This window comes from Oculina patagonica, chromosome 7 (assembly GCF_052425735.1).
Source record: "Oculina patagonica isolate OP01 chromosome 7, crgOcupat, whole genome shotgun sequence".
Lineage (NCBI taxonomy): Eukaryota > Metazoa > Cnidaria > Anthozoa > Scleractinia > Oculinidae > Oculina > Oculina patagonica.
This window is the reverse complement of record NC_135764.1, coordinates 4,576,241-4,598,845: the sequence shown is the minus strand read 5'-3', so window position 1 is coordinate 4,598,845 and position 22,605 is coordinate 4,576,241. Positions and strand designations below refer to the sequence as shown.

Sequence of the window (22,605 nt, the reverse complement as noted above, 5' to 3'; positions counted from 1 at the left end):
TCGGCTGACTGGAAGAAAACAAGGAGAGAAAATAAACGGCTGTGACAGACTAATTTTATCTGTATTTCTGTCGAATATAGAGATGGCTTTGGCAGATCAAATGTTCCTTATAAGCTGTTTCCAAGACTAAAAAAGACCAGCTAACAAGTGTCTCTCTATTTTCGTCGCTTTGAGCGTGGAAAACAGCCTGATGAAAACACGAAATGGTATTCTCGAAATCTGACAAGAGACCGGAACAGCCTATTTTTTCCTTTCATGTTTCAAGCCGGACTTCGGACTACGTAGTTATGAAGGAATAACCGACAACAACCGGTAATTAGATGAGTTTGACAAAGTTCTTTCCTGTTCAACATGCGCTTCAGTTAAATCTGCTGAGGCACATAATATTTCCGGTTAGAGGCATAGGGCTTTACAACTTTTTCTTGAAATAGCAAGAGGATGAAGATCCTCTTTTGGAAAAAGGTTTAAGTCGGGTAAAACATTTTCTACCTTGGAAAAAAAAAAAACTCAGACACGCTGGGTAGAGTTTAGGGGGCAGCGTAGCCTTTTTCACCTTATACCCTATACAGAATGTTGTTGCAGGCCGGGTGAAGCGGCACGTCTTTTTCAATATTCCGGATTGTAATCGCATCTTGTTGTAACCCCGCCGTAAAGTAGGGAGGAAGGTATCTTGTCGTTGATCATATGACCATATGTTACTGACGTACATCCCATATGGCGCGTGGTAGTACTCAGTAAAAGATAAAAAGACACAACGTCGATCGTTCTAAAAGAGACAATGAGGTGTGGGCTAGGTGTGAAGGTGTCTGCTTCGTTATATTATTTGCGGGTTGTCACACAACAACAGTTGCGAGGGGAACTGCACCCGGAAACGGGGTCGGTCAGAGTATTTAGATACAGTGGAACCCCGATATAACGATCTTCGATATAACGATATTCCCGATATAACGATGAATATGTTATGTCCCGGCAAAAGTAAAATGTATGGGACGGAACCCCGATATAACGATTCCTCGATATAATGATGTAATTTTACTGCACCCTTGGCATATCGTTATATCGGGGTTCCACTGTATACGGTACTGACAGGGGAATTTTAAATTGGGTACACAGTGCATTTTTATGTTATCATTAGGCCTTTTATGGGCATAAATTATACTGTGTTTTTCCAAATTTTGAAATTTTGCATGATTTTAAGGGGATATTTTTGGTATACTTACATGTCAGTCAGGTATATTGGTACCGGTACACCATTTACCCCTTTGGACGACCCTGCGGGCTACACTCGAGAACAGGGTCGGCCAGAGTATTTAGATATACGGTATACAGGGGGATTTTAAATTGGGTACACGGTGCATTTTTATATTATCATTAGGCCTTTTATGGGTATAAATGATACTGTGTTTTTTTTTTAATTTTGCATGATTTTAAGGGGACATTTTGGGTATACTTACATGTCAGTCAGGTATATTGGTACACCATTTACCTTTGGACGACCCTTCGGGCTATTTTTTTAAACCCAGAAAAAAAATTTCAAATAACGATTATATCGAAAGTCACAAAGTTAAGATCGCAAAAAAACTGAAAAACTTGCCAAAACACTATGGCGCTTTATTTATGCAAAACTTAGTACCCAACCCACCAGATACCGACATTGTCATCAACTCATGATACGTGGGTGTGAATATTAAATGAAACTTTAAATATATATCCGACGATCCCGGATATGTTACCAATGTTTTAATTGTTAGAGGTTCCCACAAAATAAAAGGAAAATACCAATTCTTGTCCACAAAAGGACAAGAACCGAACGTAAACCATCACCTCTTCTCGTACACGTCCCCGGGGTACACGACATTGAAGGGAGTACCCCCTTCCACCCCTCCCCTATATAAAACAGCACCAATTGCGGATTATGTCGATTATCAAAAGAGGCATTCGATTCTATGATGCTTTTGTGTAAATGACCGCTTCACGGCAAGCTGGCTTAACACAATAGAAATCAAAAGTAATTTACCGATGATACGTGCTTTCTCAGTTTCATTTGACCACTTCAAGTCGCAGGGTCAGTTACACTGATTCAGCTGATTTCACACACTCTTTCTACAATTTTACATTTGTCTAGCTTCATCCTACTGATAGCATGCCTTCTTAGGTTTGTTAAGGGAGGCCAGAAATTTAAAATTTCGTTGCGGGGGGATAAAATTCTAAGACGATAAGTTTCAGTCTTCAAAAGTTCCGTGAAACAGCGCGATATCGCCACGAGGAAGTTGTGGTCGCTTGTCGATGACACGCGTTGTCAGTTTCAAATGAAATGAACCAGGAGCACGCCATAATTCAAGGATTGTTTAGTGCCTTCAAAAAAGCACAATCCAGTTGAATGACCGTTTTGTTCTCGCCTCTCTGTCAGAAATATGTTTTAATTGATCCTCAGGGATTCAATTTTATAGACTGGAATGTTTGTGTTTTCTTTTCGATTTTTTCAATTCTGGTAATTCCACTTCCGGTTTTATCGATCAACATGAAAAATGACTTCCTTTATTAGCAAAGCTCCTAGAATGTAAGCAATAGAAAAATGATAATGAAAGAAAATGAAAACCTAAGCCAGATAGCTTATACCCACTGTACCCAGAGGAAGCAACAACAAAGAAGTTAAAGAAATTCCTGTTAAACGGAAATGCGTCGTACTCCGTCGTGCTCGATTAGTGTGTGTATTTCCGGTAAAAGAATGCAATGCGCGCGCAGTCGAACGAACGTGATCAGTTTTTGACAACATTTCTGAACAGTTCTTCCGAGTATTCTTGTGTTTGTATTTAGCGGAATGATTCGGTTGATCTGCGAAAAGTCTTATACACAAGGCTTGAAATGCCTTCAAACGACGTGATTCTTTTGGGATACCGTCCGCGCAGCGAATTACAGACAACGGTGAATTTTCGACGCGCGGTAAGCGAAGATTGTCTTCTCGAGGTACAACACGGCCATCTGAGACCTGCGTTTTCAATGCTCAAATTAAGCAAGACGAGGATTTCTGTTGGGGACAGTGTCACTGTTTATTGGGATATCAGAGAGCAGTGTGGAGCGAACGACTGGATTGGGCTTTTTGATTTAGGTAAGTAAAAGTTTACATAAATTGGCCGCATCCTGCTCGCGCATACACCCGGCTTCGCTCAGTGCACGAATCGCCAAATGTTTTTGACTGAAGCCCAATGTTACTTTGTGCTTTAGCTTAGCTTTTTCCAGACGTAACTTCGTTGTAAATGTGTTTCCAGTATAAACAGATCTTGATCCCATGTGGAGCGTTTTAAATCCAAATTTATCATTACATCTCGGGAGTTAATATTTTCGGCACACAATGCGACTTGTGGGGGATCGTGTCGGCGCGAATAATATTGTGGCTAGCTTGAAGAAGTGATTGAGAGTAATCGCTCTGACAGCGATTGTTAGTTCTGCGTTGTTGTTGAAATGATATTTTATTATCGTGTGGTTTTTCGGCTCGACAGCTCGACAGCATGTTTTCGTTCCGGATGTCATGACGGATTCAGAATTACAAGACATAAAGTTCTTATTGAGATATTCAGTGTTCGTTGAAGTTTAAACTTACATCTTGTTTACATCTTCGCTTTTGCAGTTACATCAAAGCTATAACCGCAATTTTTAATGCAAAGGATTGGTCTGTCGAAATGTGCGAAATTGTAATGCGTGCCGATAAAGTGCTTCTTCGTTTTCAGATCATGAATAGTCAGATCGAACGCAGGTGTGTGGAAAATCACAATGACCATTTTACATAATTCGAAAGCCGTGGTAGTCCATGTAAGCTGTAGGTTTCGATTAAATGCTAATCGAGTTTTACAAGTAATCGCATATTGTATTCGTTCACACGTTTAAAGCTACTTTGTAAGGGATCGATGTTGGTTTCTCATACTGTATCTATGATACGGTAATACAATAAAATACTCTGAGAAGTGTAGTTATGCGATGTCGATCGGTGGCGCGCACCTCGTTATTTTAATCTTCTAGCAGTGAATATTGTTGGTTAAGTTCCACTTGACTTGGGTTGCTGTCAATATTGATATCTGTGAAGAAAACAGCGTGGTCATTTGTACAAGGAAAAACGTTATCTTCCTTGCAAATGAATGAAAATCGGATGTAGTCAACTCATTTCAAGATTAATGTTCATGGCATCCAGTATTTTCGTTTTGGATTTTCAATGTAGCTGGATAAAGAAATCTATGACAGACAGATTGTTGACTCGAGTTTGATTGACATGTCTTCAATTAGAAGACCAAATATAACACTGGCCATTCAAAGAGGAATATTTAGTAACAACCTGTAATTATAAAACGATTTGATCAAAATATTAAACATTTAGGAAAAGAGTAAAACCATTTAAAAGTACTATTGTTTGATTTGTTTGTAAATAGCTATAAATAATTCCATTGTGGTTAGTACATAGTAGTTTTGATAATGGGTTGTTCACTTTCTTGTGAATAACTCCTATTTTTCTCAAAACAGAGTGCTTTGATTCAAGACTGTTATAATTTGACCATGCCTTTATCTCAAAGGATATCTGAAGATGATGATCTGATTTAATGAATGTGATTTGTGGAATGGCAAAATAAAAACCACAAAGGCATAGCGATCAGTCAGGTTCTAAGACCTCTGACATCGCTGAACAAATCCATTGTTTGTGGCACAAACTTTTACTGCTGGCTTCCTAATGCATTTCATTCTTACAAAGTTTTGCACTGATATAGTTTATAGCTGTTATCAAGCCATTGATTGTTAATGTCTGTACACTGTAGATACAGCTGTAATGCTGTGTGTTCAATTACAAAAGTCTCTGATGTACTGTGCTAGGCCAGCAGTTGCATTTTGTCTCTGACCATTTGTTGTAGGATTGGGCATGTGTGTTATGAATTTATTAAAATTAAAAATCCCTGTCTTGTATTTGGTTAATTGATCTAAAGAATCGAATGTATACAACTGTACATGTACTCAAAAGTCATTAACCAAAGTAACTCCCCGCTGTGTCTACAAATAATTGAACTGTACTAGATTTAAATTTGTTGTTAAATATTTATCCACTTATTAACATTGTCATAATATTTTCAGTTCTCTGTGAATTTCAAAGAAGAGCACCACATGTTATTAAATTTTAAACACAAAAAATGTGATATAATTGTACACATAATGTAATGGAAAGTAAACAAATCAATTTTTCCAAAGTATATCACAATTTTTTCTTTAAAAGTAAAATCAATGTGGTTTAAATTTGTTTTTTGTTTGAAATTTTGAAGAAATCATTTGATTTTTATTTTCTTTTGTTTCAAATTATGACTAAATAATGAAAAAATAATGACTAATGCAAACTTGTTTAAAAATCGACATTGTAAGGTGAAACAAAATTATTTAAAACACAACATACACAAAGTATCAATTCCTCACAGTATTTTCATTGCAAAGTTAATTGTTTTTAACAGTGCCATTCTTGACAATGATTAAATAAAATCTTCTAATCCATATAAATTTGATTTCTAGCTCACATTAAAAATAAGCAAATAATTCTACTTTCAAGTCAAAACCAAAATATGAAATTACCAATTTCTAATCACTGTTATTTGAATCAACATGCACAGTATTTTCAAAAATTAAGAAAAGGAAATGGGCCCATCAACACGACAGCAAATGTTTGGCACAGCTGGGATAAAAATGGTAGATGTGCATACAGGAGCTTGCTAAGCAAGAAAGAAGTGCCAAACCAAAATTGCACCCATGCTTGGACCTACTCAAGAGGTTAAAATTGGTATGCTATCCTAAAATACAATGTATGTATTGTAAACGATTAGCCATGCTAAACCAACTGTATCACCCATAAATGTAATAAAAACCATAAATGTAAATTATACCAACCATAAATGTAATACAAATTGACCATAAATGTAATACTAACCATAAATGTAATAACTTTTAACCACAAATGTAATAAATCCACTAACCATTAATGTAATGAAATTTGCCCATAAATGTAACAAACTGAACAACCATAAATGTAATAAGGCTTAACCATAAATGTACCGGTAATAAACTGGCTACGACTTCCAAGTAAGGGGCCACAAACTTGTCATTCTCTTTGTGCACTTCTTACTTCAGGACACGGGACTCGTTCATCAAGTTAGTATTTTAACCCAGAGACCAAAACCCAAGAAGCTATAATTATGGTCTGCGAACATTTAGAAAGTACCCAAAGTATGATTAAAAAGTCTATATACCAGAGCGTTTGAAGTACTGGGGGTTTATGACATTCCATCCATTTGAAGGAGCTTGCAGTTCTCTTTGAGTCAAGACGAATTTAGTCAAACATCACATTACAAGGAATATGCCTGTTTTATTTTTTTATATTTTCCCATATATCCTCCCGGATTTGCAAAATTGTGCTCTCCGCTTCCGCGCGTCCATGCATCCGTGCCAACGTTATTCGGCTTTCAAGTCAATGTTACGCAAGGTGGTAGGGTGGGGAAGGGGGGAGGGGGTTGGATGTTCCCTATTGGAGCCAGAATAATCAACAGTAGCCTGCAGAACAGGCGGTTTATTTTGCGGAGCCTCGGGCTAGAACTGCTAAACAAAATAATGTTGACCTTTTTGGAGCCGTTTTTGTTTCTTTCTGGATAAAATTTACTGTAACCGTGAATTTTTTAGTGTTAAAATACCTAACAATTAACTGTTTAACTTTAACTTTAACTCTCATAACTGTTTCATGTTAATTGTTAATTTCATGTTAATTAAGTGGTTATCGGGGTACCCCCATTCAGACCTTTGAATAACTTTGGCATGGACGCACGGAAACGCGGAAGCACATAAACATTCAAACCGGAGAGTACAATTTCGCAATTCTGAGTAGATATATATATACCGCAATATAGTAGAGTCCTCGTTTAGGATTGCACACGAAGAAATGGTATTTTTGTTGCTTTAAGGGGTCACAAAGAGCTTGAGCCAGGCCTTTAGGGGTATAATCGAACAGTCAATTTCTGGAAAGGTTTGTGGCCCCTTACTTGGAAGTCGTAGCCAGTTTATTACATATATGGTTAAGCCTTATTACATTTATGGTTGTTCAGTTTATTACATTTATGGGCAAATTTCATTACATTTATGGTTAGTGGATTTATTACATTTGTGGTTAAAAGTTATTACATTTATGGTTAGTATTATACATTTATGGTCAATTTGTATTACATTTATGGTTGGTATTACATTAATGGTTTTTATTACATTTATGGGTGATACAGTTGGTTTAGCATGGCTAATCGTTTACAATACATACATTGTATTTTAGGATAGCATACCAATTTTAACCTCTTGAGTAGGTCCAAGCATGGGTGCAATTTTGGTTTGGCACTTCTTTCTTGCTTAGCAAGCTCCTGTATGCATCCCTCCTGCGACCTTGTTAAACATAAAATACATAAATTTTGTAGGTGTACTACATGTACCACCTGTTTTTCTTTTTTTGTGATGTAATTGTCCATATACATGTATACATGTACATGTATATATTTATAATTAGATTGTTGTATTGTAGCTGATGAATTTGACCGTGTTTTTTAAATAAAGATTATCCATCCATCCACATACATGCATACTTTTGTGTTGTGTACACATAATTCCTTGCAAACCTTGCTAACCAACAACTTTTTTCCATACAAATCCTCTTAATTTTTCAAACTTTTAAACCACTTTAAAATATCACACTTAAGTATCAGCAGTCTTAAAATTGGCAACCTTACTAATTTCATCATGGTCTTTTTATTTGTGGCAACCATTATGTACTTATACCTATTTTTATAATAAACAAGTTTCATACAAAAAGGCCAATTTTTAAAGTTTTTTCAATGTTGCCTTGCATTGCATTACAGAATGTGCAAGAATTCTCACAGTTATTGTACATGTAATAATGTAAATATAACATTCTTTGAATCCCCCTTGCATATTCAACCTTTACCATAAACCTCGTTAAGGAATTACTTGTTTTCAACGCCAAAAAATACAACATTTGGTATAGAAAATTACATCACAAAAAAATGTCTAAGAAATAAGAAGCAATCCCTTTTTAAATTAACAATTGTGTCAAAAACTCACTCATTTCAGTATATTCTCACTCAAAAAGAGAAGTCACATGTTCAGATTGTTATCTATATTTAATAAACAATGCACATAGCAACTGAGTATTTTGTTCATGGGTAAACTATCACATAATGTGATATTGTCACTCATACAATATTTCAAGTTCAGTGCTGTTTTGTTTAGATGGCCCAACATCACTGTCAAACTATGTGGACTCCAAGCAAAGAGGGGTGACAGGAGCAAAGAGAGGAGCTATCAAATGGGCAATCAACAGAGATGTCACACTTGGAGAAGGTATGATGTATATCTGTTCATAGCTACATGTAGTGTCAAACAGATAGGTAACAGATCAATAACCAAGACACAGTGACACAGTGCAGTATTGTAAGTATGTGTGGTCCATATATTGTACAATGACATGTATCTAAATTGTATATTATACACCTATCAATGGTAAGCTGGATTTGGGGGAGGGAGGGCCTGGGCACAGGCAGGGGATTTGATAGCAATTGTCTGCCCTCGGTGGGGACTTCTGACCATTTTGGTGGACTTGCTAACAAAGTGTTATTGAAGTTTAGTGACTTTTTCCACCATCCACAAATTATGTCTTGTTTTGCACTGGGCATTTAAACAGAAAGTCTTAGCTATTGTAAGTTCAAATGCCTTCCTATGCCCAGCCTCCCCCGCCCATTTCTGGCTTAGCATTGATAAGTGCATTATATTGTTCGTGAACACGGCACTTTTCAAGTTCTACTTATAATAATACAGCCTGTAATTAACTAGCTTTTAAGTCCTGCCAAGGTCATTTCATTGTGTTGTGGTCTTGGGTAACAGACTCTACTCTATTAGATTCCAAGAAGGATATGCAGGACCAGAGGATCCAAAATATCAGTAAAAGCTTATATTATTCCCCTCCCCTCCCCCTTAGTACCTACATGTACATTCTTTAATTGTACATGTACAAATATATTGTGCCGACTGTTATTTCATGACTGTATAATCTGATAATGATAATAAAACAGTGCCCTTTAAAGGATCCTAGTCAACCATGATGCTTTGCGCATATCAAGAGCCTAATCTGCCATTTTAAATGCCATCTAAATTCGAGTGTTTTCAATTGTGGTGGACAATCCAAGCACATCCTCGCGTACGAAGTATATTCACATCTTAAACTACCATCAAAAAATACACTAGCGTAAAGTCTGTGCTTCCTTTCGACCGGTTATTTAGATGGTTTCTTTTAATTTGCCGTTAAAATATTCGTTTGTAAGTAGGATGCCCGATTTCATCTCACGTTCCAAAGCATGGTAGACCGAAACCACTGAACAAACCAAGAGAATTCTTTCGCGACAATCAACGTTCGACCTCTGGAATTAAAAGCATGATAGCCTTGTCATCAAAGGGCTTAGTTATAGCCAGTTTGCAGAAATACATCACTTGTTTTATTCTTGCAAGCCGGTTTTAGTTCCATATTTGCATATGCTAGAGCACTGAAGCGCGGTATTTCGAGAAGGACAACCAGTAGATTTAGCTGTTCTCTTTCGACTCCACATAATCTTGGGGAAACAAATCTTACAAAGGAAAAAGGAACACGAACACACTGTAACATAAAAAAGATTTTGAATAGTAAGCTTAGAGAAAATTATTTCATTCCTTAGCACTCGAACGGAGTCCGCCCAAGAGGCAAATATTGAAACGATCGCTTCTCCGCTCTCATTTTTCCCTGCGCGCCTGACAACGGACAAACCATAACTATCTGTGCTTCAAGATGGCGCCAGAGAACAGGATTCTTCGATATCTATTATGCTGTCACCATCTTCGATGTTTATTCGTTACATTCTGGCAGATCTTTTAAAGTTGTTCGAGTGAAAACTTTCGCGTGTTGTCAAATTTCGTCGCGGTCTGTTGACTTTGTACGCGCGTCACATGTAATCTGAAACGAGACTCCCCGCAGTTGCCCGAATATAAACAATAATAGAGGCGTGGCTGACTAGGATCTTTTAAGAAAAGAATTTTTGAAAAATAACTAAATGTCTCTTTTAATTTGTATAACGGTGATTTCTTAACTTTTTATTTTCAGTTGAAAACAAGTGTATTTTCAAGTACATAAATGGAAACAACAGTTCTGTCAAGGCCATAAGTCCTACTCTTTATATCTACAACCCTTATGCTGAGGTAATTGAAATATTTGTTCTCACATTAGAATCAACTCATGAGATGGAAATGTATGTTTTAAATTTAAAAATTGTCATGATTTTTATTTTCCACAGCTTGCAACACCCCATGGCAGACCACGCCTTGGTTCACTGGTCCCACAAGAAACTCTGTTGGAATTCTCCATTGCAGGTAAAATTAATTACAGCATAACATTAATTTCAGCTTACAACATATCATGTACCTTATCTTAACTTCTCATGCCACAGACAGTTTTGCCAATCCAAGCCAAGCCATTCAAAACGACCTTTAAAAACTAACAAAATCAATCATGAACAAACAAAAGTGTATTACAGTGCTTATTGCAGGCAGTTACTTTACAGTTGGCATGCATTACTCAGGGTTGTCAAAATGATTTAAAGTAGCAGGGGCAGCGGTAAAATGGATTTGCAATTTTTACGATAGCTGAAATTGCCTCTCCTCAGAGCATTTTCTAACAAGTAAAAGTCAGACTTGCTTCTTAAAAGAAAAACAAGTACCTATGACTAATCAGTTTTATTATATTTTTATTCTCTGAGATAGTATGACTTTAACCTCTGCAAATGTTCATTTTTCATTTTTTAAGTTCCTGTTTCATATTACTTGATTACAATGTACTATGCAGGTAACCACCATACTTGAGCATTCTGTTTCCACTTCAAAACAATCTGTTATTGAATTTGAAATTAGATAAGCAGGAATCATGTTTTAAAAATTAGATAACAACAATTACTTTACTCATATAATTAATATATTCTTCAACCAAACATAATATAACTCATTACTTCAAACAATGTCATTCCTTTCAAAGGTGCTCGAAACACGAATTTTCTCTCAAGAACCAGGCGAAATGTGTTTGTTTGGTACGTCTCGTAGTTTAAACACTGTCGCGACAGTGGCGAGACATCGGATAGCGTAAAGATGTAATGCATTGTTTGTTAATGACTTTAAAAGGTTTTAAAAGGAATTTATTTTCAAAGTCAACATCTTTACAAATTTTACTGTTTACCTTTCGCAAGGATGCAAAAATATATTTCGAAACTGCACACTTCGGTGCTGATGAAAACGGTATCTTCACCAAGCGATCCGAGTATTTTTTCTCCCGTGAAATGATTACGTGACGTTGTTTGTGATTTAACTTGATACCGGTAACACACGAAAGATAAAACCAAGTTGTCGATGGTATTCTTTAGAATACCGACAGATTTGAATTACACCTTGAACGCCGGCCAAGTAATTTAAAACAGAGTTGCGAAATGAATCAACATCACTTTCAAAACTGTGAAATGCAAAAACTTTGCGGACTATCAAATTTTGATAATTAGAAAACAAACATTAACAGCGTCGTGTCCAACGATCGCAAATTAGCACCGCTAACTAGAGGTTTGTTTTAAGAAAACATAACTGCAGACTCGGCTGAATTTAGCAAGCGGAAAAGAGAATATAAACAAGCCAGATGTAAATTTATTTATAGCCCCCTTATTTGCATTATTTTTGTACATCACGCGCGCGAGCGAAGTGAGCGGAAAGTTCTTCTGTAAATCGCACATTTCAAAATACATCCAATTCATGAGCGAAACAATAAATTATTTTAACCCACTCTTTTCTTCCCCTATTATTAATCGTTATTGAAATCTGCCATTTTTCTTGCTTTTGCCCGCCAATTTGCAGCCGGCGAAAACCTCAAAGTAGCCGGCGATTTCGCCGGTCGCCGGCGCTTTTTGACAACCCTGATTACTTAAGCGAGAAACGTCTGTAGAAGGAAGGATAGTCAACCCTGTATTAAGGTGGCTCTTAATAGTTTAGTCAGAATTAGATATACCCGTTTTTGGTGTTCTATCGCAGCTATACTAATAACATCTAGGAAATATTTTAGTTCAAACTTGTGCAAGTTTTACAAATGAACAAATTGAGGTCATTGTGACATCAAAATTCCTTGCCATAGTAACGTCATTTGAGGTCGTACCCTATTTTGGACCTTTTCAGGCCATTATACTGTAACTCAAAAACTACTTGGTGAAAGTTCTCGTTTTTGATATAATTATTTTTATCTAACCGACAAAAAGAACATTTTTGCCAATTTTTTAAAAAAAAAACTGTAGGCAGGATTCGGAGCCACGTTTTTTTGTCATAAATTTAAGGTGGCTCTGAACCCCAAATACATAATTTTTTCAAAAATTGTTAGATTGTTTGTTTCGCCATTAGACAAAAATATATGAAAAACAAAAACTTTCACTGCCTAGTTTTTAAGACCACTTTGAACGTTGCTATGGCAATGGTTTTTGAAGTCACGGTGACTTAAATTTGTTCATTGGTAACACCTTTACAAAATTGTACTAAAAGTTAAACCTCAACATTATTAGTGTAGCTGTAATAGAATGCCAAAGATGGGAATATATAAACCATTACGAGCCACCTTAAGTCATGTGACCTACAGGTGTACACTGAAGACTCCCTACACTAGAACCCAGGCTGTCATGTGGATCAGACCCCTGCACACTGAAACCCAGGCTCTCGTGTGCATAAGCAGATGGCTTTCTCTAACATTGACGTGTAAATTTGTGATGTTTAATAGGCTTACAGGCAAATGGTTTAAAGAAAAATATATTTGGCAAGCCCAGTCCTTATGTCAAGCTGTCAATCATGCCATCGCGACGACATCTCAGGTCGTGGAAACAGCACCATGGACAGATTGCCAAGACGTCTTCACAAACCAATACCATCAATCCAAAATGGAACAGTGAGGTAAGTTACGTCATGTATTCCTGTTTGACTGAAAATAGTTTTTCCTTGTATTGATGTTCCAGTTGGAGCTTTGATCATACATATGAATGTGTACTGTAGGAACTCCACTAACTTATCTCAGTGTCAACAGAAACCTTCCCCAAAAGGATATTGTGCAGTTCCAGAAAATATCCATACCCACCCCCTGGAAGGCCATTGGAAATTCTGAGGTAGTTGGGGGTCTTGAACACTAAATTTTTTTTAAAAAGAGTATGGTGAATAACTTGAATTTCCAGAGGGATGGGGGGATTCAAACCAAAAACCTTCTGTGGGAGGGGTATGTATATTTTCTTGAACAACACAATTCTTTGTGGTACCAGTTAGTTACATGTATTCCTTTAGAAACTTTTGTTAATTTTGTGTGACCACCTATCGTTTTTGTACTTACCTCTTCAGGAGTTTGTATTTCTGGGTGGTGCAGAAGACTTGTTGGAAGTTGAAGTGCGGAATAAGTTTTCAGGCACACGGCCTGCCTTTAGCCGTTTCCTGGGGAAACTTGCTATTCCTCTTGTGGATCTCTTCGAATGCCAGAGAAACAGGTTTGCATTTCTTGTTCTAGTTACTATTGATATGTGAGGTTTTTGTTAGTTTGTGTCTTATTTTGGACAGTCAGAACCATGTTTGTGTGGGAGGAAAATGTCAAAGAAGTAGAGATGTACATGTATTGGTGGAGCCTCCACAAGCACTGAAGGCACACATGAATGGAGCCCCATACTAAGAACCATTGGGCTGAAAAATTTGTTTGCCATGCAATTGTCCACTGTTTGTTTGCTCCCCACAAGTGAAATAAAAGATGAAATAGCCATTTACTACCAGTATTTTCTTGTTTGCAGTACACGATAATATGAGATCTTTGTTATTGTGAAGTCATTATTATAAGTCAGCACGCCCACTCAAAAAGTAAAGAGCTGTGGAGCTCTGCTTTTATGCTTGGCAAAATTTATATATCATTTCTGTTGTTTGACACTTACAGGCCAGAAGAGTTCACAAAAACGCTTGGTAGAAGAACACCTGCTGACAGAGTGCAAGGCACAATTACTCTTACTATCACCATTATTGAACCATCCAGTAGACCAGGTGAGCTGAACTGGTTAGCTATTAGCAGGTAATACACAATCCTGTGGATAGCATTATCCATCTTTTGAACAGCTGGGTGTAGCAGTTTGCATGACCTAAGTACCAGAATTACCCCTTTTACAGAAGTATAGTACATGGATTAAAAACGTTGTATTTCCTGTTTTCCCAGTTGCCGCTTCTGCTGAACAAGAAAACGTTCCACCTGCCACAACCTCTGAGGAGGCATCCTCTGAAAGCCCTCAGCAAACTAACCCAAGATGTACTTTATCGAATTCATCCCTTACATCATCTGCACCGAATATTCTACAGCCTCTTACCTTGAACTCCAGTAATGGTCTTCTAGAGACAATTTTCCCTGTGGACCACACCCCCTCTCCTACCTCCCCATATGCGGCAAATGAACAGGGGAATTTGGGGGACGCAGCACATTGCAGACGGCGACTGGTAGTTCAAAATAGACCATTCTCTGAGCTGTACTCGGAGGAGTTTGTTCCTTTAGATGATGATGGTATAACAAGCCCCGAGCTTTCTCAAAACTCTCAAGTTACAAACAATGAGAATACTCATAGTAGGAATGATACTACAGATGTGGAAACTGTAGTTGATAACAGGACCTCTAGTAGTGTAGCTACTTCGAATGATATTGAATCTGCTGAATTGGCCGATGAAACGATTGATCAAGGGAATGATTCTCAAAATGCACTTGATAACACAGATGGGCCTTCCAGCCTTGAAGCCAGTACGACCTTGACACCAGGAACTGAAGAAAACAACCAAGACTTAGAAAACCAACCAATGGAAATTCCTGAAGAAAGCTCTGACGTCAACACTTCGGAGGTGGAAATGAGTTTGTTAGGTGCAGGGCAAAGAAGCAGTGTTGGAAGCATTGAACTGACAGAGGACTCACCACTGAGAATTATGGAGGAGAACGAAAGGGTGCGCGAGGAAAGGATTGCTCTGTCAAGGGAAAACCTGCTTCTAGACCCCACTGCAGAATCAGATGATGAACTTGAACAAATGGATGTTACTGATGAAACTATTACAGAACGTGACAGTTCACATAATTCAGACTGTACGATGGAAGATGTGTTGGCTAGCGGAAACATCACACAGTCAGCTTTGAATGAGAGTAATTCTATAGAAACTCAGTCAATGGCCGAGAGAGAAACTGATCTGCTGGAAGCTGCAAGTAATGGCCTCCTTGATGAGGAGGTTGATGATTCCATTGTTCCGTGTGTGCAGGATCGTGAAGGGTCCAGAGCATCGCCTGTGTTAGAGCATTTGCCAGGATCTTCTTCATCGACAGAAACAGAAACAGGGGCTGGGGAATCAACAACTGCTGAAGAGGGCCTTCAGCAACCATCAGAAAATTCCACGCATGGACCTGTAGAACAGCAGGAGATCAGCGATGAGCCAATGTCACTTCTTGAGTATGTAGATCAAATAATTGTAGGTGAAACCACAGAACAGAGTGGAGACAACGCAATGATCATTGAGTCTGTTGGGGACAGTACACAAGTCGGTAGATCATCGACTGGTTCTAGTGTGGGAACCTCTGAAGCAACTGACTCATCTGCTGTGGATTCATCTTGTGTAGCAATCCCTTCTGTAACTCTTCCAATGGAGGCATCAGAACCTGTTTGTTTGGATTCCACATCCCTACAGTCAGCTTCAACTTCGGAAATGATAGTTGACACACCAAGTGCTAATTTTACAGTGCAGAATAGAGATGGCGATGGTAACAGTGCTAACCCACAAAGGCCACCTCGAAGTAAGCGTATATCTCGATCCAGTAGTGAACCACGGAGTACCCACTCTAGGAGACATGCAGAAAGATCAAGAAATGCATCAAGAGGTTCTAACCAGGGAGAGAATTCAGCAAGGCAATCTCGACCACCATTAATAAGACGAGTCACTGAACCGCCCACAATGCAAACAGATGTTGTGAATCCTGCAGTTGTGCCAGTAAACACTGGTGCATTGTCACAGGCATCTAATACCATGGCAGCTGTCGCCACTCCAGTAACAGAGCCCGTGGCAGACTCTGAGGTATCATCCCCAATAGAGTCAGTTGTAATGGCAGTGCCGCTGTCCCCACCACCACAGCGCATCTCTTCATCCAGTGCTCCATCACCTTTTGTTGTAGCCGATGTTGTACCTGAAGCTGCGGCCTTAGTTACCCCATTACCATCACCTGATAGGACCAACTCTACATCTGATGACCAGTCTACTGTTGTTGCAGTTAGTTCAGAAGTGATGGGAATGGATGCAGGTGAATCTCCAACATCAAGAGAATCACCAGATGATTATGTGTTGATTGTGCCATCTGAGAGTAGGCAACCATCATCTGCTCCATCAACCTTACGAAGGGAGGACGCTGTTTCAGCTGTTGCTTCACTTTTGTCAAATGGGACAGGAGTTCAGCACAGAAGAAACGCGTCACAAGATAATTCTCCCTCGGTTATATACGCTACGCCACTGTCGGGACTAAGCAGAGAGTTAGCTGACCAGCAAAGTGCAAGCTTTCCTAGACAAAGCAGCACAGCAAGGGTCACTGCACTGTCAGGCAACCGAAGACGAAGCAGCAGCAGTAGCAGTGGTTATACAGTAAGCAGGGCTGTATCTGAGGAATCTCAGTCTTTACCTCGGAATTATGGTCATACTGTATCAAATCCTTCTGCTGCTGTAGTTACAGCGAGTGCCACATTAAATTCTGAACAATCCAGGCCTAACGCTGCCGAGAGAGTTAACAATTCTTCTAATGGTGCCGCGTCCCTTCCAGGACTCAGTAGCCAGTCTGGCAGTGATCTTAATCCATCACGGGAAGCAATACAAACCATGCTCAGGTCTTACTACATGAACTCAACACAGGTGCCAGGAGCACCACCACCTCCCATGAGGCCGCCAAGAGCATCCACCACCTCTGCACAGGAGCCTGAAGCAGCTAGAAGACCATCTCAACCGAATCAGCGCAATGGGAATCGCAGAAGCTCTGGTCGGAGACAGCAAAGCAATCCAGTTCATGTGTCCATCCTGGACCAACAGCAAATAAGAGAGCAGCAAGCCCGGCCAGGACAACAGGCCTCTGAGGAAGAACCTCTGCCTCCTAGTAAGAAATTTGAAGGATGTTTTAGTATCTCCCAAAGATCACATTTTACTGTAGCCATTCACTCCTTTGAGTATCTAAGTTTCAAATTTAAAAAAAAAAAAACGGTTTTTGGAGCAAAGTGTAATTGAACATCCAGCCCGCCTGCGGAAAGAGCTTGGTACTAATTATAACAAATAGTTGTTTACCAGTTATAACTAACTCGGGTATAACGAACACACGTCGCAGACGCCTTGTAAGGAAAAAGTGATCTGTTTTTTTGATATACAGTTTTATATAGTGATTAAAACAGTTGCGTGTTTTCAAACAGCCTGACATCTGAGATAACTCTGTACGTATAACTTCCAAACAAACATTGAAAGCATACTCGTGTGGTTCGTCATTTTTTTAAGTTCTTGTTTTAGCCTGCGCCTTGTTTGTCAAACAGTGATAGATCATTATCTCTTTAGATTGGGAGCGAGGCGTGGATTCTCATGGAAGAGTTTACTACATTGATCACGTCAATAGGACAACTACTTGGAACAGGCCTCGTACAAGTAAGACCTACTTTCTTCTACTGCTGTTGCGTTAGTGTTGATTTAGGAGCACTGTCAATGGTAATGTTTGCTCAAATATATAGAAGGTGGTGGCAGAATTTGTAGAAACTCAAACATGTAGCTTATCATAAGAATCCTAAATATAATGGTTTACATTCTATTTTTTAAGATGCTCCTGAAAGTGAAGCGAACATGAATGAGATAAACACGCATTGGCAAAGCCTGGATAGAAGGTGAGTTTCATTTAGCCAATTGACAGTTATCGCATCCGCCCCGCTAAAATGTTGGGCTCATTTTACTTTGCTATCTTTATCGTATTTACTTTCGGTGTGAATGGCTCGCAGGCAGGGGCAAAGGGGGTGGGGGAGGGGGGGCGCAATTGCCTCCGCCAGAAAAACTAAAAGCACTAAGAAAACTAAAGAAAAAAACTAAGTATACTAAAGGTGTGCGGAGTTTGCCCTTGCAGACAAAAAATCCTTGGTACGGCCCTGGCAGGTCATTTATAGGTTGGAGATGTTGCCATACAGAGGGACAAATTTGAGCTTTTGTGCTATCTAGAGACAAACTCTAAGTCATTTATAGTTTTTGGCGTATAAATTTGTTAAACGGGGATGAAATCCTAGTGCGACCATTCAAGTAGAACTCAGTGAATGTCGTGGTGCTGTTGATTTTGAATTCAGTTCAACTTGTACCTTACGCTTTGGAAAGTGCGTTTGGGAATCTCTATTTTTGCGAGAGATTCAGAACCTTGCGAAATCTGTCACAGATTCCTCCAAATTACGATGCTGGGGGTATTCTCGAAAATTCAACTAAAGCTGCGCTACAAAAAACTTAAATGCTCAATTTTAGCTATTCTTCAACTTTTTGTGTCTCTGGATTTCCTTTCCAGATATCAAAGCTTCCGCCGGACGCTTCGTGGTCGAGGCAGTCGCCATTCACGTGTACCGCTGCCCATGGACAACAACAGGGAGAGTCAGACAACTGGAGAATCAAGTGCGAGTGGCAGCTCAGACACAGGCGCTGCTTCAATGAGACCTTCGCATCTACCAGCGACGTCAGCGTCTTCCTCCCAAGCTACTTCTACATCAACACCTTCCACTTCCGCCGTATCTTCCACTTCTTCCACGCCGTCTACGTCTCAAACGCTGCCCGCGCCCTCCACACCGTCCACTTCGTCTGAACCGTCCACGGCCTCGGCACCGTCCACTTCTACAGCATCTTCGTCAAGAAGCGCCAATTATGTCCAGTCTCCTGCAGTGAAATTTCTCACCAGATACGACTTAATAGACTTTCTCAAGAGTAAAGGGGTATGAATTTGTGTTGGATTGTGTAAATGGTTGAAGACCGTGAAGTGAATTAAAACGTGATACTAGGGAGGCGCAATGGCCTAATGGTTAGTGTGCTGGACTCCAGATCGAGCAGTCTGGGTTCGAGCCCTGGACGGGGCGCTGCGTTGTGTTCTTGGGCAAGACACTTCACTCTCACAGTGCCTCTCTTCACCCATGTGTATTAATGGGTACCGACCGATTTACTGCTGGGGGAAACTCTGCGATGGACTAGCATCCCATAATAATGTGTAGGTACTCCCATCCAGGGGGGAGTAGAAGTACCCTTAGTCGCTTCATGCTACGGAAACCGGAATAAGCTCCGGCTTGATGGGCCACTGGTCTCGTAAGCAGACTTAACCTTAACTTCATTGAAACTAACGGGTAAAGTACTAATATTAGCTTTATTGTTGGTTCATCAGGTGGCTGGTCATTACTATTTCCAAAGCCAGATGCTAAAGCTTATAGTTTCCAAAATCAGAAGCGAACCCAGTCAGTTTGAGAGGTAACTTGACTCGTTTTGATTTTCCATTTACTTCTATCACGGTAGTTGTCTGAAAAGGAGGCACTGTCAGTTCTTTTACAGCATGATTTCGAGAAGGTTAGAAACATGCCTACATAGATTAAAAAAGACTGAACAATAAGTAGTTTTATTTTGTTGAACAGCACTTGACAAATGACAGGAACACATAGGGGAATGAGGACGACTAACAAATTCGAAGATGGAAATGAGCCACAATTTCAGTGAGCAAACTTGAAAACGTAATCAAGTTGGTTCAAATTTAAGTGATGTTTTTACGTGAAGTACAATGTAAGCCCCAGGACAAGCACGCATACAATCATTATTTCGGTGCATAACTTTACTGCCGTCTCTCCAAGGTATCGTCACCAAGTGGAACTTGTCAGGTTTCTGAATCAGTTTGCCGATCCTCAGATGGACATGCCGGCTGGGTGGGATAAAAAAGTCGATCAATCTGGACGGGTAAGTTTTTTTTTCTCTTTTTTTTTGGCTTTTAAATGAGCTTTCCGACGGTTTCATTGTCTTTCCTAAACTTAACCCAGAGTGATCATCTCTGATATCAATAAAGGACTTCAACTGTTCCGAGAAACAAACCTCAAAACCTTTAGACTCCGCCGCCGGATACGCGAAAACCCAAACCTTCAAAGGAACGCTCTCCCAGCCACTGGATTAAGTTATTCGCATTTTGAAGAACTTGGGCCAGTGCTCGAAGCGAGAATGCAATGCAATGGTTTCTTGTATAGGGCATTTCCCAAAGCCTATTAAATGCGCTTCACAATTAGAGCCATGGGATGAGATCGGACATCAGCATATCAGGCGCCTTTGGCAGCCGCTATCCGTCCATGTATATGATCTCGTCCCACCACCCAACCCATAGATACATGTGAATAGGACAGACCACAACATCGGGAATTCTATGCCTTACTCATTTGGAGAAAACATTCATCCAGTCACGAGATCGGGAACTGTTTTCCAAAGTCGTTGGTAGCGTCGTTTGGTTCCGAAAATTGATGCATGTTTGTTTTCCTTTTTGTTGTAGCTGTATTTCATTGACCACAGTTCACGAACAACAACCTTCATCGATCCACGTCTTCCCGTGGAGGAGACTCTTCCAAGACGAAACCGCTCGGAAACTGAGGTACAACATTTATTTGCATTGATATGTCACATAAATTTCGGTTCTTTTCAGTCTCTAGCTAAATTTTACCGTAAATTTCGGTTCTTTTCAGTCTTTAGCTGGAACTGCATGAACTATCAGTATGTAACATATTTTATCATCGTTCTAAAATTGTGTTTCTTCCGGTTGCAGCCTCGACGCACTCGCATTCCTCCGCCCAGGCCTCCACCGCCAATAACACCGTCTCGGTCAAGCAGTTTGCACAATTCAACGCCAATGAGTAAGTGAACGCTTTTCAGAGTGACATCATCATGAATCACACGTGATTGGTCCCTTGCAGCTGTGAAAATATTAGCAAATATACTGTGCGTGTTGCAATCGTCAATCATGTCAAGTGTCTAACTATTTCTAGCCTTGAAATGTTAAGGGTTATCGTCGCCCAATCCCACCCCTTTAAGCTCCCTTTCATGTCCTACGCGTCTGCGCTTTTCCGTTCATTGGGTCAATCGGCGTTACAACGGTATGAGATGTCTTAGTAATAGGAGAAGTCGAGAAATAAGGTCACCCTGCCGCTGTCATGCGTCAAAATCTTTATATTCCTACTCCTAATCTTTTGCTCTACTTCTAGTATTTGACTGATGTTTTTTTCTTTCCGTAGCTTACAACCAGCAAGTTGTTGCATTTATGTCTCAACCAAACATTGACGACATTCTTAAAAACAAATACCAAGGATATGCTCGAAGCCCCACTCTAAAGTGAGTACCCTACCTTCATGTCTGCGCAGCTGTAATTCTGTTATTAACAATTCCATTTTCTGTACTCCCTCCAGAGCCAATGTGAGAAGAGTGCAGACAGAAGGCGAGAGGGCCCTGGCACGACTGTCCAATAACCTCGATTTCATAATGCTGCTTAGGTAATGTGAAATGTTGCTTCTTTTTATGACACGATGTAAGATGGTCTTGTGACTCTTTTGGCATTGAATTATTTTTTTCTACGATGCAGTGTTATGGAGGAGAGTATTGTCAGCCATGTCCCAGCAGACGCTACACAAACAGCTGAACCTACTTCTCAGCCAGCGTCACCCACTCGCCCCCAGGCCACCCCTGGAACCCGGTCAAGGTCGAGCTCTACCGAGGTGACACTGAAGGGTGCAATGGGTGATTCCACTGCCAGCTCCAGTCCTGCTCCGTATAAACGCGACTTCGAGGCTAAAGTTCGCTCGTTTCATCGTCAGCTCTATCACAAGGGTTATGGACAAGGACCTAATAAAATCAAGTGAGTGCTTTTGATAGTGTGTCAGAAAACGGTATCGAAAGAACGTCTACGTTGGAGGCACTTGACCTCTATGGACGCGGTTGTTAATTGAAGGGTTTTGCTTGTTTGAGAGGAAAAGACTATCACGGGATTATTAGCCGCAATTAAAACAAAGAAAACCAATCCGTATGTATATAATAAATAACTGATATAACTTATTTTCTACCTTTTCCTTCAACAGATTGAGTATACGACGGGACCATATATTAGAGGACGCTTATGACCAAATCATGAAGGAGCCTGCCAGGGCGATACAAAGAAACCGCTTAGAAATTCAGTTTGCTGGGGAAGAGGGGTAAGATCTGATTGTTGGGTTAACCCTTTCAGTCCCCAGAGCGGCAAAGATTCAAATTGAAAAAGTATACATCCAAATTTTATTTTATTTTGCAAAGAATCGAGAAGTAAACACAACCACATGACATTATGTCGCTGAAAAGCTTTCATTTGAATGGTCATACGCTATTTTTTTTATCATCACACATTTTACAGCAATTAAACATGCAGCGCCGCATGAA

General features: G+C 39.6%; 1 protein-coding gene across 2 annotated transcripts in view; it reads left to right on the top strand.

Moving 5' to 3' along the window:
- Window positions 1-2,518: 2,518 nt before the first annotated feature.
- LOC144660142 (uncharacterized) overlaps window positions 2,519-22,605 on the top strand; it is a 36,449-nt gene continuing 16,362 nt past the window's right edge. For both annotated transcript variants that reach the window (XM_078520702.1, XM_078520701.1), the window contains exons 1-19: window positions 2,519-3,109; window positions 8,302-8,412; window positions 10,199-10,293; window positions 10,389-10,464; window positions 12,887-13,056; window positions 13,492-13,634; window positions 14,069-14,172; window positions 14,342-17,281; window positions 17,728-17,814; window positions 17,984-18,047; window positions 18,704-19,121; window positions 19,562-19,644; window positions 20,019-20,121; window positions 20,699-20,797; window positions 20,969-21,056; window positions 21,435-21,531; window positions 21,606-21,689; window positions 21,779-22,051; window positions 22,272-22,385. In XM_078520702.1, coding sequence (XP_078376828.1) covers window positions 2,866-3,109; window positions 8,302-8,412; window positions 10,199-10,293; window positions 10,389-10,464; window positions 12,887-13,056; window positions 13,492-13,634; window positions 14,069-14,172; window positions 14,342-17,281; window positions 17,728-17,814; window positions 17,984-18,047; window positions 18,704-19,121; window positions 19,562-19,644; window positions 20,019-20,121; window positions 20,699-20,797; window positions 20,969-21,056; window positions 21,435-21,531; window positions 21,606-21,689; window positions 21,779-22,051; window positions 22,272-22,385 — 5,393 coding nt within the window. In that variant the 5' untranslated portion in view covers window positions 2,519-2,865. The remainder of the gene's footprint in view (window positions 3,110-8,301; window positions 8,413-10,198; window positions 10,294-10,388; window positions 10,465-12,886; window positions 13,057-13,491; window positions 13,635-14,068; window positions 14,173-14,341; window positions 17,282-17,727; window positions 17,815-17,983; window positions 18,048-18,703; window positions 19,122-19,561; window positions 19,645-20,018; window positions 20,122-20,698; window positions 20,798-20,968; window positions 21,057-21,434; window positions 21,532-21,605; window positions 21,690-21,778; window positions 22,052-22,271; window positions 22,386-22,605) is intronic.